At 43.5% G+C, this 16,169-nt stretch overlaps 1 protein-coding gene across 1 annotated transcript in view; it reads right to left on the bottom strand.

Moving 5' to 3' along the window:
* Window positions 1-920: 920 nt before the first annotated feature.
* The window catches only part of taf1 (TAF1 RNA polymerase II, TATA box binding protein (TBP)-associated factor), a 40,792-nt gene continuing 25,543 nt past the window's right edge, over window positions 921-16,169 (bottom strand). Inside the window, exons 23-40 of the mRNA XM_056284576.1 lie at window positions 10,106-10,281; window positions 9,762-9,994; window positions 9,347-9,554; window positions 9,079-9,250; window positions 8,657-8,868; window positions 7,050-7,158; window positions 6,839-6,937; window positions 6,545-6,722; window positions 6,354-6,421; window positions 5,532-5,654; window positions 5,310-5,402; window positions 5,085-5,169; window positions 4,882-4,949; window positions 4,226-4,342; window positions 3,297-3,392; window positions 2,606-2,822; window positions 2,302-2,476; window positions 921-1,828 (exon numbers count right to left, since the gene is read on the bottom strand). Coding sequence (XP_056140551.1) covers window positions 1,600-1,828; window positions 2,302-2,476; window positions 2,606-2,822; window positions 3,297-3,392; window positions 4,226-4,342; window positions 4,882-4,949; window positions 5,085-5,169; window positions 5,310-5,402; window positions 5,532-5,654; window positions 6,354-6,421; window positions 6,545-6,722; window positions 6,839-6,937; window positions 7,050-7,158; window positions 8,657-8,868; window positions 9,079-9,250; window positions 9,347-9,554; window positions 9,762-9,994; window positions 10,106-10,281 — 2,658 coding nt within the window. The 3' untranslated portion in view covers window positions 921-1,599. The remainder of the gene's footprint in view (window positions 1,829-2,301; window positions 2,477-2,605; window positions 2,823-3,296; window positions 3,393-4,225; window positions 4,343-4,881; window positions 4,950-5,084; window positions 5,170-5,309; window positions 5,403-5,531; window positions 5,655-6,353; window positions 6,422-6,544; window positions 6,723-6,838; window positions 6,938-7,049; window positions 7,159-8,656; window positions 8,869-9,078; window positions 9,251-9,346; window positions 9,555-9,761; window positions 9,995-10,105; window positions 10,282-16,169) is intronic.

Here is a 16,169-nt window from a genome sequence, read left to right as displayed (position 1 = left end):
AATGCGTCGGACCCTTTAGTCGAGCGGTTAGCGATATCTCCCGCATAGGGATTGCGGCGGTTCCTGCGGTTGCCCCCCCCCCCGAATTCGCCGTAAAACATAGGCTAATGGCAATCCGATGGTTGTGGTACTTGGTCTGAGATGTCTTGATAAATACAGTAAAAAGTTATTGCAAGTTGAATACACTGTAGCGAATTCGGGGGGGGCAGTCTACAGGGACTGGGAAATTATGTTTGTCCAAATACTGGACAAATTTGATAAATTGTTCAGAAGGCAAGTTCAATAAAGAACTCATCTTTCCTCAACAAAAGCTACATTTCTATAAACACACAAACAGATTTAGGGTGTGGACTGTCAAACTGTATGGCTCGAGGCCCCATTTTCCCCTTCCAAACAAAATAACAAATCCCCCAGCCAATATGCAGCAAGGGCTGGCTCAAACAGCGGCAGCGGCAAGTGCCACGGCTAGCTGCCGCTGTTTGTGGCAGCTCTCTGCTGATATGTGGTGCCTGGGTGGTGCAGCACGTTCACAGTTCAAGCCCGTGTCACTTCCAGCTTGGCCTGGTATTGAAATCACAGTTGCTTGCGGGTGGAGAGGCGGTTGGGGTAATGTGTCCCAACGGTGCAATTAGTGACTCCTACAGGTGGTGGGGTGCCTGTACAGCTGAGGGTGGATCTGGGAGAAATGGCATAACTCTCTACAGGCGTAACGTTCTCAGGCAGGGGGAAAAGAACCCCGGTGGGGGGATTGCACCAAAATGGACGATTCCGAGTTACATTTTGAATGCAGAATATCCCAAAACTGCCATACCAGCCTCCTCATAACGATAAACTGTTTTTCCTTAGAAATAGTGCTTTATGATATTAAAAAAATACTCCCACAAAAATATCAAGTTCTGTCTACAAAAGCCAACGATTTAATTTTTTTTAAAAAAATTAAAAGCTTAGAAAATAAAAATAACACCAAAGGCCAACAGATTCACATAGCCCAGTATAGTACAAGTAACACTAGGACGAGCACAAAGTCTTTGATTGTAGACTGAAAAGAAACTTAATCGTAATCAAGTTATTCTACTTTATATACAGTTTGTTTGAAGTGAGGTGATTACAGAATTTTAGCGGCTGTCAAATATTTTGTGCTGGTGCAGCTTGTTAGAGGACCACATGAAATTTACAATGTTTCTCAACTTCCAGTCATCATGGCTTGTGAAATACACTCACTTTAAAATTAATATGTTGTTATATTTTAAATATTAAAATAAACAAAAAATCAAAGAATACAAAATCCCTAAGCAGATGCATCATTTTCAAGAAGAAAACATTTTGGGCTTAACAAAGGTCTTAATTAAAATATGCAGTTGCCTGGTGTACGCCATCCCATACATAATCAGTATGTACAAAAAACTGACTGTATCCCAGAAATCACTGTGGTGATAAGTCTGATAACAGTTGAAATGCTCACACACCTTTCATAAGCATCATATACAAAGCCATGATACGTGCAGTTATATACCTCACAAATGTCACTGTTTTTAATTTATGACAAAATGAACAGTTGACTGGAATCCAAAAAACTGTCTCTGGAGAGAAAGAATTTTGCTAGTTGTCTGAGTCCATGTCACTGTCTCCTCCAATGGATCTGAATTCCTCACTCTCCTCATCCTCACTCAGCTGGACCTGGGACAGGACTGCTGGACCCCTCCTCCTCGTTTCCTCCTCTTCTTCTTCCTCCTCTTCTTCCTCCTCACTGATACCATACTCCTCTCCGTTGCCCATGCCATCAGGCTGATGCTGACTCTGGCTTTCTGTCTCCTCATAACTCCCATAACTGAGAGGGAAAAATAAATGAAAATTCATCTAAAGAGGTATCTCAGAATTACTTTGATCAAACATTGTTTCTCAACTCTTGTTTTTGGGTTCCCAAGTGGTTTTCCTTCTGGCAGTTTGTTTATTACATTCACCTGCAGGTTAAGTGTTCCAATTGTCTTAAGACCTGCCAAAACAGGTGAACATAATCAACCACTTACTTTTATTGTACAGCATTGATTTATGATGGTCAATAAAGCACTTTGTAATTGGTTTTTAGAAAAAGGCTGTATGAACAATGTTCATTATTGTAAAAGTTTATTACCTGACAGAAAAGAATACCAGCAGTTACCGGAGATCCCAACAACTGGAGTTGAGACCCGCTAAACTAATCCCTTACATTCAAATGCAGAAATAAACCCCATCGGAAAATCAAAACCATTGTGAGCAATGTTATTTAGTGACAGAGTGGTACTGAAACACAGCTAGCTGTACCTGACATTGCTGTCCTCCAAGTGAGTCTCATCAGGCCCCTCCCCTTCATATGACATCATGCTCTCATCCTGCTCCATGCCCATGCGGGCCATCTCTTGGTGACCTCGGTGTGGGGGTGGAGGATGCACGTCCACCTCTCTGTCTGAATCACTGCCACTCTCTGACAGGTGAATGGCTAGGGACAGTGCAATAGACTATTAGGATATTAACTCTCAAAGACACAGCATTCAAAGATTGCTTAAAAGCGTATGCAAATGATAACAGCATTGTCTAACTTGGTCTCCAGCACTCTAGCTGGACTTACAGGAGAAAGGGTTGTCACCCTCCTCTTCACTTGCATCGTCCTCCCCATCAGACATGAGCAAGTCCTGGTACAGCACGCTGGCCTGGGGTGGGCGGCTGGAACCTTCATCCTCCCCTTCTTCTTCCTCCTCCTCCTGGCCATGCAGCCTTCTGCGAGGTGGCAGCAACATATCCTCTTCATCATCCTCATCCTCCAGATCTCCTTCGCCATCCTCTGCCTTAATGATCAGGATAGAAAGAGACCTAATCAATTGTCATGGCAAACTGTTACAGGTAAAATTTAGGTCAGAGAGAATAGAAGAATTGTTGTGTGGGATATCAACTAATGCTATCTTTAGTCTAAAATTTGATTTGACTGACTTATATCCTAATTAAGCCAACCAAAAATCATTCATAACATTGAGATGAAAAACAAATCTAATTTCTGCTTTTACGTTTCAGGTCTCACACATGACAATTTTCAGCCAAGTCCTGTACATTTCCTGTACCTGGCAATTCAAGTGGGTCTGATAGTCAGTCTCATAAGGTTTCTCAAGTACAGGGATCTTAAAAAGCTGGCAAATTCATAGGGCAGCAATTTTGGTGCACAATTGTTCCAATAAATGAACCAGTGTGTTTTGGCATAAAGCGTTAGCAGTGTCATTTAATTGACATGTCACTTCTTTGTCTATCAATCAGTCTTTTTTCCTTACAGGAGCTGGAGTCTTGGGTTTGCCATCATCTTCCTCCTCAAAACCTTCAATGTCCACATCAGACTCCTCCTCCCCTAGCCTTCTGCCATGGCGACCCTGACAGTAAAAAGGATAAAAGACCAATTTTGGTAAGTCTCTTGCAGGGGAATGTAAGTAAAGGTAAAATAAGTTCTATAAAGTCCTCGTGGAAGCAATAGCCATTTGTACATGGACTGCACAACAAATGCTGCACCCTAAAGTATTGTGATCCAATCCATGGGTTCAACCTGCACTCTGGTGAGATGGAATGAGGATGGCCAAATGAGACTTATAGAAGGGCAGAGAAAGGCAACTATTCAAGGAGAGGTGGCGCCTGGATGAAAAGCCTAATCTCTCTCTGTCTCGCTCTCGCTCTCTCTCTCTCCATACCTGCCCCCCTCTCTTCTCTGGAGCAACCACTAGAGGTCCCTCAGAGAACAGGTTGCTGGTCTCTCTGGGTAGACTCCCTGAAGCCCCGCTGTCAAACAGATCAGCAGGCTGGTCGAGACCGCACACAGCAGTGCACACAAACGGAGAGACAGGACAAGATGACAGGAGTGGAAAAAACACAGATCTGGAGTGAGGAGAGACTACAGGAAAGACACTAGATTGGAAAGAAGACAGCAAAGAAGAGTTTGGAAAGAAGGACTTCTACAGAAAAAGGGTAAAGCCATACTGAAGGCCTGGAGGGCATTCAACAGTTTGGAAACTAAAGGATGTGGTAAGGAGACTGCAGCACTGAAAGAATGGGACAGCGTCGCTCTGTAAGGCTACAATTTCAAAATGTGGACTGTGAAGGCAGTTGAAGAATGAAGTCTCTTGTCTGTGTGGTCTGCTGTGATTTGTATTCCGAGACTTATCATGTGAGACAGCCAGCAAGTAAAAGGAGGACTGGGACATGATCCTTCTACCTGGGGTGTGTAGGGGCCAGGAGTCATTGGGTCCAGGCTCTCCAAGTCTGCTGCATCCAAAGCGGCCTCTTTCGCAGTGGAGATGTCCTTCTCCAGCTGGGTCAGGTGCTCATCATACTGAAAAGATAGTCAAGATGATATTACATTTATATCTCGAATGATGACAACCAACACGTCTTCTCCTACCAAACACCCCAGCATTGTAAAGGGGGCTGTGTTAATCCTTTAAATTGGACTCTAAATAACTGAAGTGGGGTTATAGAATGTTATATAAAATGCTATTTTATTTCAAACCACTTTGAAATAAACACTTTTTTAAATGAATGTACTGTGTTGGGGCAGTATGTCTGCACTGGATATGGAAGGATTAACCAGATGCAGGAGATGAACATAAGCTTGTCCATTACTGTATGGATATAACCCTTTCATGACAGAAAAATATGTGAATTTGGTACATCCCTCACTTTTAAAAATCCCTTGTGACTTGAATGTCACAGGCAGATGAAAAAAACAAGACTCAGGCAAGAATAGAAGTTCTTGATCAGACAGCAGTCAACAGTAATTACGATAACATATTCATTCAGGAATGTAGCCTTTCTATTGGACACGGTAAAGAATAAGGTCGGGTCCACACAGGTTTATCACACATTACACACCTCTGCCAATGTTTGCTTGCAAACATTAACAATTTCCAGGGCAGTCTTTGTGTAAGGGCTGTCTGGACCTGTGAAAAACACATCAAGAAGAACAATTATGTATTTAAATGCATTAAAACTGCACTTACAGTGTTCACATGTAATTATGTAGCAACATCTTCAGCACAAGTGAAGCAGACATGTTCCTCCCAACTGCTACTGACCATTGTATTTGATACTGTTGGTGTGGATCAGACTGACGTCAGACAGAAAGGCGTCTCGGTTCTGGTACTTGTGTTTGGAGATGTTCTGGTTTTACGAAACACCCACACAAACACATGCGCGCACGCACACACACACAGACAGATTTCAGAGGTTATATTCCATAGCTGTGAACCAAATAATAAACTAATGCTTGTCCTCCACAGTAAAAATCTCATGACTCGTACCTTGCGGATATTCTCTAGATCCATAGGGTTAACGATCACCTTGTAATAATCTGGCACAAATTTCTTGTTGACAGGATGGTGGAATGGCCATGACTAGAAAGGAGGAATGGGTGGCGAAATATGGAGCAGGTCAATCCCAAAATAAATGAATAATAATTTTAAAAAAAATCCACAGATTTTACTTTCAATGCTGTGAATATCACAGGAGAGGAATGGACTCACGTCTGGAACCACCATCATTTTCTGAGTCACAATGTTGTCCAGGATGAACGAGAAGGCGACCTGGTCATCATCATCCAGCAAGGGGTTAATGGCTTTTTCCAGTCTCACTAGCCTGTCCTCTTTCTGCACACACAGGATCCAATGTCAGAGGGGAGGATTTAATTGACAAGGCAGGTAATTAAAGCTACAATCCTGAAGATCATAATTTTTGTTGGCGATATCCACACCGATGGTGATACTGCTGAGGTGTTTGACCACTCCAAATTCGGCAAATTTGGCAGTGCTGTTTGTGCCTAACGCCAAACAGAAAACATTGTCAAACCTGAGTTTTAGCTATTGATGATGTAGTATCCAGGGAATAGGGTTTGGTTTCAACACTGGTAGGGACATTTTTGAAACATTTATTGAACTAACAATGTGAATTGTGTGGAGTTAAAATTACAAAAGTCATTTGAGATTGCAGTCTACGCCTATAATATCTGTTCGCAAAGGTCTTCCATGATGTTAGTCTACCATATCTGCCAAATAAGAATGACTTTTCTACTTTTTCAAAGTCATTGCTACCTGCCTTATTTTCTTGCATTTGGCTGCTATGGAGAAGATGTAAAATGTTATTTGCCTTATCATTTTTCTGGGGTAAGTCCTATCTGGAAATATCCAATCAACAAAACAACAACAACAAAACTAGTCATGGTTGGGATTTATATGGATAAACTATTGTCTTGAATATACCAGTGACAATACGTCTCCCAAACTACTTTGTTTTTTAGGTTTAGAAACTGTAAAGACAGGTTACTCATTACCAATAATATTCACATTTACCTCTTTCAATTTAGCATCACACAGGTCTAGCATGGACTGAGCTACCTGGGTAATGGGATGCTTTGCACCTGGAAGCACAAATGGATGGGTTAACATCTTGGTGTTGCAGTCAAAATTTGAAATTCTTCTTCCCCTGACAGTAACAGCTTTTATTAACCAAAAAGGTAGATAGAGGCATTCTATGGCTTTACCGTTGTATGTGGCACTATTTTTGACAATGAGCTCTACACTTTCACGGAACTCATCACGCGATGGGTACATTCGCTTGCGTACATTCTCCCTCAGTGTCTGGAGGTCCATTGGCCGAGTGATGATCTTGTAGTAGTCCTTCACCACCTTGGCGTTGACTGGTGTATGGAAAGGGTATGTCTGTGATGACAAATTGAAAAGATAATTAAGAGCCTGTGGAGTAGTAAAGGTGGTATATGAGAAATGTGAAATATAGTAAGCTGAGCTGACTAAATTTGTGCACAATTGGATCTCACATTTGGATGATCCCGCATGTCATTAATAATGCCCTCCAGGACAGATGATAAGGTCACCATGGGGTCGGTGCGTCTGCGATGGATGGACTTGTGTGGCCTCTGTGAATTGCAAAAAAGAAAAAGAAAAAAGAAAACCGGTCATGACAAATAACTGTCCAAAATAACTCTTGTACAAATGTGAAGTCATGGTATAAAACATTAAAAGGCTCACATTGAGATAGTCACAGTGCACTGCACTGCCCACGCGTCTCTTCTTCTTGGGTGGGAGTTGCTGTTTGGGAAACTTTAGCACCAAAGATTTCCTGCGTACCTCATCGGCACTGGGTGAGGAAGTGACATGTTCAAGCATTACAGCAGTAGTTCAGACATACACTATATGGACAAAAGTATTGGGACACCTGGCCATTACACCTACAGGAGCTTTTATGACATCCCATTTTAAACCCATAGGCATTAATATGGAGTTGGTTCCCCCCCCTTTGCAACTATAATAGCTTCCACTCTTCTGGGAAGGCTTTCCACAAGATTTTGGAGTGTGTCTGTGGGAATTTTTGCCCATTCATCCAGAAGAGCATTTGTGAGGTCAGGCACTGATGTTGGATTAGAAGACCAGGCTCACAATGTCCGTTCTAGTTCATCCCAAAGGTGTTCGATGGGATTGAGGTAAAGGCTCTGTGCAGGCCAGTCAAGTTCTTCTACACCAAGCTCACCCAACCATGTCTTAATGGACCTTGCTTTGTGCACTGGGGCACAGTCATGCTGGAACAGAAAAGGGCCCTCCCCAAACTTTTCCCACAAAGTTGGAAGCATAGAATTAACCAAAATGTCTTGGTATGCTGAAGCATTAAGATTTCCCCTCATTGGACCTAAGGGGCCTAGCCCAACCCCTGAAAAACAACCCCATACCATTACCCCTCCTCCACCAAACTTTACAGTTGGCAAAATGCAGTCAGGCAGGTAACGTTCTCCTGGCATCCGCCAAACCCAGACTTGTCCATCAGACTGCCATACAGAGAAATGTGATTCGTCACCCCACAGAACATGTTTCCACTGCTCCAGAGTCCAGTGGCAGCGTACCTTACAACCACTCCATCCGACGCTTGGCATTGTGCTTGGGGATGTAAGGCTTGCATGCAGCTGCTCGTTGATGGAAACCCATTCCATGAAGCTCTCAGTGCACAGTTTTTGTGCTGATGTTAATGCCAGAGGAAGTTTGGAAATCTGTAGTTATTGAGTCAACAGAGCATTGGCGACTTTTATGCACTATGCACCTCAGCACTCGTTGACCCTGCTGTGTGACTTTACGTGGTCTGCCACTTCGTGGCTGAGTTGCTGTTGTTCCTAAACGCTTCCACTTTTCAATAATACCACTGACAGTTGACCATGGAATATCTAGCAGGGAAGAAATTTCACGAACTTACTTATTGCAAAAGTGGCAGCCTATGACAGTACCATGCTTGAATTCACCAAGCTCTTCAGAATGACCTATTCTTTCACAAATGTTTGTAAATGCGACTGCATGGCTAGCTGCTTGATTTTATACACCTGTGGCAATGGGTCTGAATGAAATGCCTGAATTCAATGATTAAGAGGTGTGTCCCAATACTTTTGTCCATATAGTGTATTTTCATGTCAATGTCAGGGCTCCTCAAACAGATACAAATTTAATAATATTAAATTTAATAAAAATATTCATTAAATTAAACTATTCATCATAGTGAGGGTTGAATCTCTGGACTGGTCTCAAGGACCCCTAATGTATCCGAGTTTTGACATACTGTCTGTATGAGGAAACAGACAGACCAGGCCATGCCCTACCTTTCAATGAGCTGTTTGCCCAAGACAATCTTGGTCCCCTCCACCTTGATCAGCTCCTCGTTGTCATTGTGGATGACAGTCTTTTCCAGCTCCTCTTCCTGCTCCTCTGTCATGGCGACTGGGTTGGAGGGTGGTGCATTAGTCTGATAGTATAGTGGGCAGAACTTGTTGGTTCTCATGTGTCCAATGGCCCCACACGCTCCGCACTTTAGCTAGGGGAGAGAGGCGCACATTAAGGAACAGAACAAAACCCTCCTTATAGTCTAAAATGATGGCGTTGAAAGAATGGTAGTATATTTTGCAGCTTGTTGGAGGTTGAAACCAGCTAAAACCACCTTTAAGAGTGCTATTAGCCTTGAGGTGAAGGGCTGATGAAAAAAAAGAGAGAGGAGTATAGCCAAGTACTGAATCGGCAAGCTTACTTTTACCTTGAGGTCTGGCCTCTCTTTGATCTTCTTGGCCTTCTTCTCTGGGGGGCCCTTGAACTTGTCCTTCTCCTGGTTACGTTTTAATCTCCTGAGCTGCTCCTGAATACGGCGACGCTCCTTTCTCATCTCCTCTCTGTGCTGCTCATCAAAGAGGGCAAATTTTCGTCTATGGCCGAAAAGACAAAAAATAATTAAATAAATCTGGTGGAGTGTTTAATACATACACATCCAGAGGAACACTCACATTTTGAACAAGACTCACATGAATTCATCGTCCTTGGTGGTTCGTATCCTGGTGTAGGCGTCAATGACTGAAGCTTTGCGCACAGTCTCACAGCGGACATACTCCTTTCCATCCTCGTCCCTGAAGGTACGGTAGATCTTGAGTCGTCGCCCTGTGGCTGAGGAGTTCAGGCTGGTGACGGAGGATGCGTCGTCATCCTTGTGGGAACTGGTGGACAAGGCACTGGCTATGCAACGAGAAGACAGGCAATGGTTACAATAACATTTAACTACATAGAGGCTTTTTATTACATTTATCACATTAAGCCACACAACCGGCTTCGACACTCAAATACAATACTGCACCCCAAACAAATAAAGTGTTCCTGATTCCTGAATCCAAACACCAATTGTATGTACGCACATGTACAGACGACGGACAAACGGAAACTCACACAAGCCCTTGCGTCGCTCCTTGCGTCCCTTGTTGTCGCGGTCAATCTCTTCGCCCATCAGCATTCTTTGCAGCTCCTTTCTCTCCTGCTCTTCCCTCTCTCGTGACAGCTGAGAGCTGGTCTTCTTGTTCTGCAGCATGTTCTCAATGTTCTTCCCCATCTCCTCAAAGTCACTGTCCTCCGCAGAGCTGCTGTCTGTGTCCGTGGAGAGCACCTCTGTTGACTCCAACACCCTGTGGAAGGGGAAAGGTGGAAATCACTTGAGGTGTACACAAAAACAGGTCATCACTTATCACAAGTGGAAATAGTTAATATCTCCCTCACAAGTGAGAGTTAGGTCTTACTTGTTCTGTAGGTCAAAGATTCTTTGGCATTCCTCCTTGTAGCGCTCCTGGTGTTCTGCCACGGAGAAACGGGACCCTCGGGCAAACTTGCTCATGGGGCCCTCACCCGAACGCGCCTGTTCTGTGGACATGGTTCTCACCACATCAATCACCTCCCAGCGAGACAGCTTTTTGATCTGACAGATGCACACACAGACACATGGACAGATTTGAGAAACTGAAAGATAGATTGATCAAGTAAGAGTACATTACGTATTAATTCAACGCTAGCCTGAAGTATGATAAATGCCTCTGTGGACAGTGGAGGTCCTTGAATCCTCCAGACAATACCCTGACAAGGGCAAAGGAAATGGCTAGCAGGCTTTCTTACGAGGCTGTTGATAATGTGGTTGGCCTCAGGATGAATTGATGTCACTCCCTGAGAGAATTTGCACAAATCTTTGGATTTTGAACACAACAATTGAAAGTGCATTTCACTCAATTCTGTATATATTCATATGCAACATAGGCCAGGTTTTGCAAGTTTTGTTGCCAACACTATCAAACTGGGAGTGTTTCAACAAACCCTCCTGGGCACTGATCAGGAGGCCATGAGAGGATATAACATGAAAATATTTTCTAGTGACAAAGTCAAGTCTTGCATTCTAACGGGTCACCCTTTAATTGACTGGTTAGTGTAGTCGCCCGTGGTCTGGGCTATCCAGGTTCGATTCCCAGCTGTGGCGGATTCCCGGCTGCCTCCTGAATTCGCTACATTGGTGTCAGAAATGGGGTGAGGCCGTGAGGCCATCAGAAGCACGTGCGCCCAGAGGCATGAGGGAGCTGATATACTGAAGCGCAGGGACGCACTTCCTGAAGGAAGGGGGTAATGTAATGACCAGACTAGACTAGACTATGACTAGACTCGCTAGACCTTGGCAAACAGGTTGGACCCTTTAGTTGACTGGTTAGCGCAGTTGCCCGTGGTCCAGGCTACTCGGGTTCGATTCCCGGCTTTGGCTGATTCCCAGTTACATTCAATGTAGTGAATTCAGGGGCAGCTGGGAATCAGCCACAGCCGGGAATCGAACACGGGTAGCCCGGACCACGGGCGACTGCGCTAACCAGTAAACTGAAGGGTCCGACCCGTTAGCCAAGGGCTAGTGAGTCTAGTCATCCGTGTTTGTTACACTACCCCCCTCCTTCGGGAAGCATGTCCCTGTGCTTCGGCATATCAGCTCCCTCACACCTCTGGGTGCATATGCTTCCGATGGCCTCATGGTCTCACCATTCCACCTCTGACACCAACCCCACAGATCTACTCAGGAAAATTATGATTCATCAAGGAAGCCAAAGTCCTAGGCTCTCAGCTCCCCATAACCTCAACATTGATCAATCACGTGAATCTCTTCTACAGAGATTCTAAACATCATTTCACCTCACCCCATCTCTTGAAAATTACTGTACTCCAGAGGTCTTCAACATTTTTCAGTCCAAGGACCCCTTTGGCTGATAAAGACACAGCGGAGGGACCCCTATTCCATATCATATAAAATTGTGTTGCTTATTAAATGTGTAGGGCGGCCCATAGTGCCATGTATAAAAGTATTTAGTAATGGTGTATACAAGGCTAAGCCATTAAAATAATAATGATTGACAGATTCATATGTTTATAGAACATTGTTTTTTGTAATTCTTTTTTATTTACGAAACTCAAGAATGCACACTGACTTACATTACTTGTACAGTAGTGAACTGAATAAGTGGAAGATAAAAAAGCACAAATAAATTATACACACACACACACGTACACATATGTATTTGTAAACAGAACTATATACATTACCTATAACAGTGGGGTGCTTTATAGAACAAATTTTAATTCTATATTGACACTTTTTACATCAACAAATTTTAATTCTATATTGACACTTTTTACATTTACAATTTCACAATTTTAATGGGGGAGGGACAATGAAGCATTAAGCTTAAAGTGATACTGACATCAAAATCTGAAAATTCCTATTGATAGGCTATGTTCCGAGTTGGAATGTGACCACGGAGAAATTCAGTGGCCAAAACAGCGTGTCTGCGACCACTTGAGAGACATCTGTGATTGACTGTAGATGGTGTCCAATGACAAATTGTGCCGGTGGATACGTAGACACCAGTCAATTTGCATATAGGGTGTGTCCGTAGCGAGATGCTATAAAACCACAGAGAAGCCGTTCTTTCACCCCCTCCTGCTAGCTACTTGGCTCGAGTATGTGCTATTTTGCTGAGACTTTATCATCGATCTTGCTACGACGTATCCAAACACACTTGGGTTCGCTAGATGCGGTGGACGACATGGTAGTTAGTTAGTCATGACCTCACGTATGGTGTTTTCAGCTTTATATAGACTTTTTCCCTATGGCAAGCGATTTAGTCCCCAATTCAAGAAAAGCACTACCCACAGGAAGACAGTAGCCAATAGCTTTGAATTCATAAAACCACACCTATTTTCGGTTATGATTCAAACTCCCAGTGTTAAAAAATGTGTTCAGAAAGCGCATGTCAGTCTTCTCTCTTTAACTTTAGTATGTGTGGATGGCACAGCTCCTACCTTAGTGAGAGGTCTGACCCTGGTGAGTGGCACACAGCTTGTCTATTCTAGGGCAGATGGAGGTTGTCAGGCCGAGGGCCATATCAGCCTCAGGCTGCAGTCTTGACCTGTACTTGCTTTTCAGGTAGGTAAGGGAGGGAAATCCACTCTCGCAAAGATATGTCGTTGCAAAAGGTAAAAGGCTTCTCATTGCTTTTGCTGCCAATTGTGGGACGTCTTTCTGGCAAGAGATCCAGAACTGGATGAGTGGTCTTGTCTCATACATGTTTCTGTATGTACTGTCAGTGGATAGTTCGATGAGCTGATCCTCCTCTGTCACTGTCAAGTTTGAGTCATCTGCTGCATTATCTTTGAATGGAAACTGTGTCCATGTCTTGTCCCTGCGCCAGGAGTCAGCCTCAGAAAAGTATTTCCCAAATTGACCCTCGAGTGCCTCCAAGTGTGCAACAATTGTGTGTGTTATGTGAGGCGAGAGCACTGCAGAATCTCCCAACTCATCCACTGATGGAAACATAGAAGTGCCCTCCCTGACTCGCTCCCTCCATCTTCTGATTTTCTTCAGAAAGCCTTCCATTCTGTCTTACAGCTGCATGGCATGTGTATTGTGGCCTTGCAAAGAACTGTTGAGTCTGTTCAGCTCAGAGTAAACGTCTGCAAGATATGCAAGTTTAGTAACCCAGACATCATCACCTAATTTTGCAGCCAGCTCTGCACAGTTTTGGCAATGTAAAAACTCCTGAATACATGTACGTAACTCAAACACACGTGACAGCACTGCTCCATGTGAAAGCTATCGAACCCCAGAATGGTAAAGTAGTGCAGTGCATTCTTCTCCCGCAGCAGCATAGAGAGAGGAAAAGAGACGCGTTCACAAAGCACTCTTCTTGACAACATTGACACCTTTCACGACAGAGTCCATGACATCTGACAATTCAGCACTAATTTCTTTGGCAACGAGAGATTCCCTATGTGGCATGCAATGCATCCACATCACTTGGGGAGCCACACCTTTGACAAGCGCTATTAGTCCACGTTTTAAACCAGCCATGGCTCTTGCACCATCAACATATTTTGCCCAGGGCATGTCATTTTCTTTGAAAATGTCCCGCATGTTCGTGCACGTACACACCCATATGCGTGCGCTCACAAGGTTGTCTGTCTCGTCGGACACGATACATTGAAGGATTTTTATCCTTTCCCACCAATTTTTTTTACAGATATTTGTCGGGACTCGGGACACCCAGCTTGAAACCGGGACAATCCCAGACAAACTGGGATGTCTGGTCACCCTACATGGCTCTCCATGGCACATGGTTAGCCACCCCTGGTGTATGGCTATTTGTTCTGAGCAAGAGCAACTTGATATGAGGCTTTCGACGCAAGCTCACCAACTTTAGCTGATTGTCTTATCAATGTCTGTTGGCCTTTGAGAGATTTGACAAAGGCCTGAAAATATTCCACTTTTTTTTTCTTTCAAGTGAGTATGGGCTGTCTCCATATGGCACTGCAGCTTTGATGGCTTCATGCTTTTGTTTGACAGCACGGCAGAGAAGATGACACACACTGGTAATTTAATGCCCTCAGTCTCTTTAAAGGTAAATCCAAATTTGAGATAATCCTCTAAATATTTTTGGGTCTTCTCTCATTTGCACTTAGCAGCAGTTGTAGCATGGCTGTTAGCAGGTGTGTTAGCCACATCCTCTGAACTTTTGCCAGTGGTTCTGATGAAGTGCAGGGTCTGTCAGAGTTTCTTGGTCGCAAAGTTACAAAGCCATCCACTGTAGCTCACATTAACGTAAGAATGGCCGTATACTTAGGCTAATAATACGTTTCTATCTGGCTAATATGGCATGCAATTATTTCTAGTGTTTTATTGGCACCGCATATAGAGTGATTTTTCCGGATGATCCGCTGTGGCGACCCCTAACGGGAGCAGCCGAAAGTAGTAGTAGTAGATATAGAGTGATTTAGCATAGGATAGCTAGCTGGTGCTCAGCTTTCTGGGTGATCACATTATTGCACAAGGATTCATGGGTATCTTCAATGTTGTAATTTTTTTAACGAATAGGAAGATTTATCAGTTACACTTTATTTTAGGGGGTCGGGAATTACCTAGTAATTTCCTAGTAATAAGGTGGTAATTATCACATAATTTTTTAGAAATAAGCTTGAAATTACCTTGTAATTTGGGTTAGGGTTACGGTTAACTGTAAAATTACCTGTAAAACCTAACACATTATTACTAGGAAATTACAAGGTAATTACCACCTTATTACTAGGTAATTTCCGACCCCCTAAAATAAAGTGTTACCAATTTATCTTTGTTTATTATAGGTTGTATTTATGTTAATATGTATTTTTGGACATATTTTTGGAAGAAAAAAGTTTGGGATCAAATAATTTGGCAGACCCCCTGCAGTAACTCTGCGGACCCCCTGTTGAAGATCTCTGCTGTACTCAAATAATTTTTGTAATAAACCATTGCTTTTCTTTTGAATGACAGTATATGGGATAAAATACCCAAATTTCCATCATTCATCTGCAGAACACTTACTAATGTAATGGGAACCTGGTCACTTTTACTTTTTACATTTAAAGCTACAATCCTGAAAATGTTCATGTAAACAAATGTCTCAAACATGTCAGCAATAACTTTTGAATAATTGATTTGAAATACCTACTGGTGGCATTTGCCTTTCTGTCTTGCGGTTCCCCAAAACTCATAACTATGACAACGTTCTCCGCATGCAAACAGGAAGCTAACGTGAGCTCATTTTGAAAGGATACATATTTGCTCACAATTAAGTATAGGCCTAAAAGAGACTTGTTTTTTGTTAAGAAAAACAAGTCTCAGGGGTCTAGGTGGTGTGGCGATCTATTCCACTGCCAACTACACAGGGATCGCCGGTTTGAATCCCTGTGTTACCTCCGGCTTGGCTGGGCATCCCCACAGGCACAATTGGCCGTGTCTGCAGGTAGGAAGCCGAATGTGGGTTTGTGTCCTGGTCACTGCACTAGCGCCTCCTCTGGTCAGTTGGGGCGCCTGTTCAGGGGGGAGGGGCAACTGGGGGGAATAGTGTGATCTTCCCAAACGCTACGTCCCCCCCTGGCGAAACTCCTCACATGTATTGGAGGAGGCATGTGGTAGTCCGCAGCCCTCCTCAGCTCGGCAGAGGGGGTGGAGCAGCAACCGGGAGGGTTCGGAAGAACTGGGTAGTTGGCCATGTACAATTGGGGAGAAAAATGGGGGGGGGGGGGGGGGAAATCCAACAAAAAAAAAAGAAAAAAGAAAAAAAAAGAAAAGAAAAAAAGAAAAACAAGTCTCCAACTAGAAAGCCCAAAAAACGTTATTGTGAGTGTCACCAAGAATTTACCTGGCTGTGTTTAATACCCACTTGTTTACTGTGAACAGTGCAGGCCGACTGCTAAGACAACTCAAAATTTGCGTCTGCAGCTTAACAGTTTGCACATGAGACCCTC

This window comes from Lampris incognitus, chromosome 8 (assembly GCF_029633865.1).
Source record: "Lampris incognitus isolate fLamInc1 chromosome 8, fLamInc1.hap2, whole genome shotgun sequence".
NCBI lineage: Eukaryota > Metazoa > Chordata > Actinopteri > Lampriformes > Lampridae > Lampris > Lampris incognitus.
The sequence above is the reverse complement of the archived record's forward strand: the minus strand, read 5'-3'. Positions and strand labels throughout refer to the sequence as shown.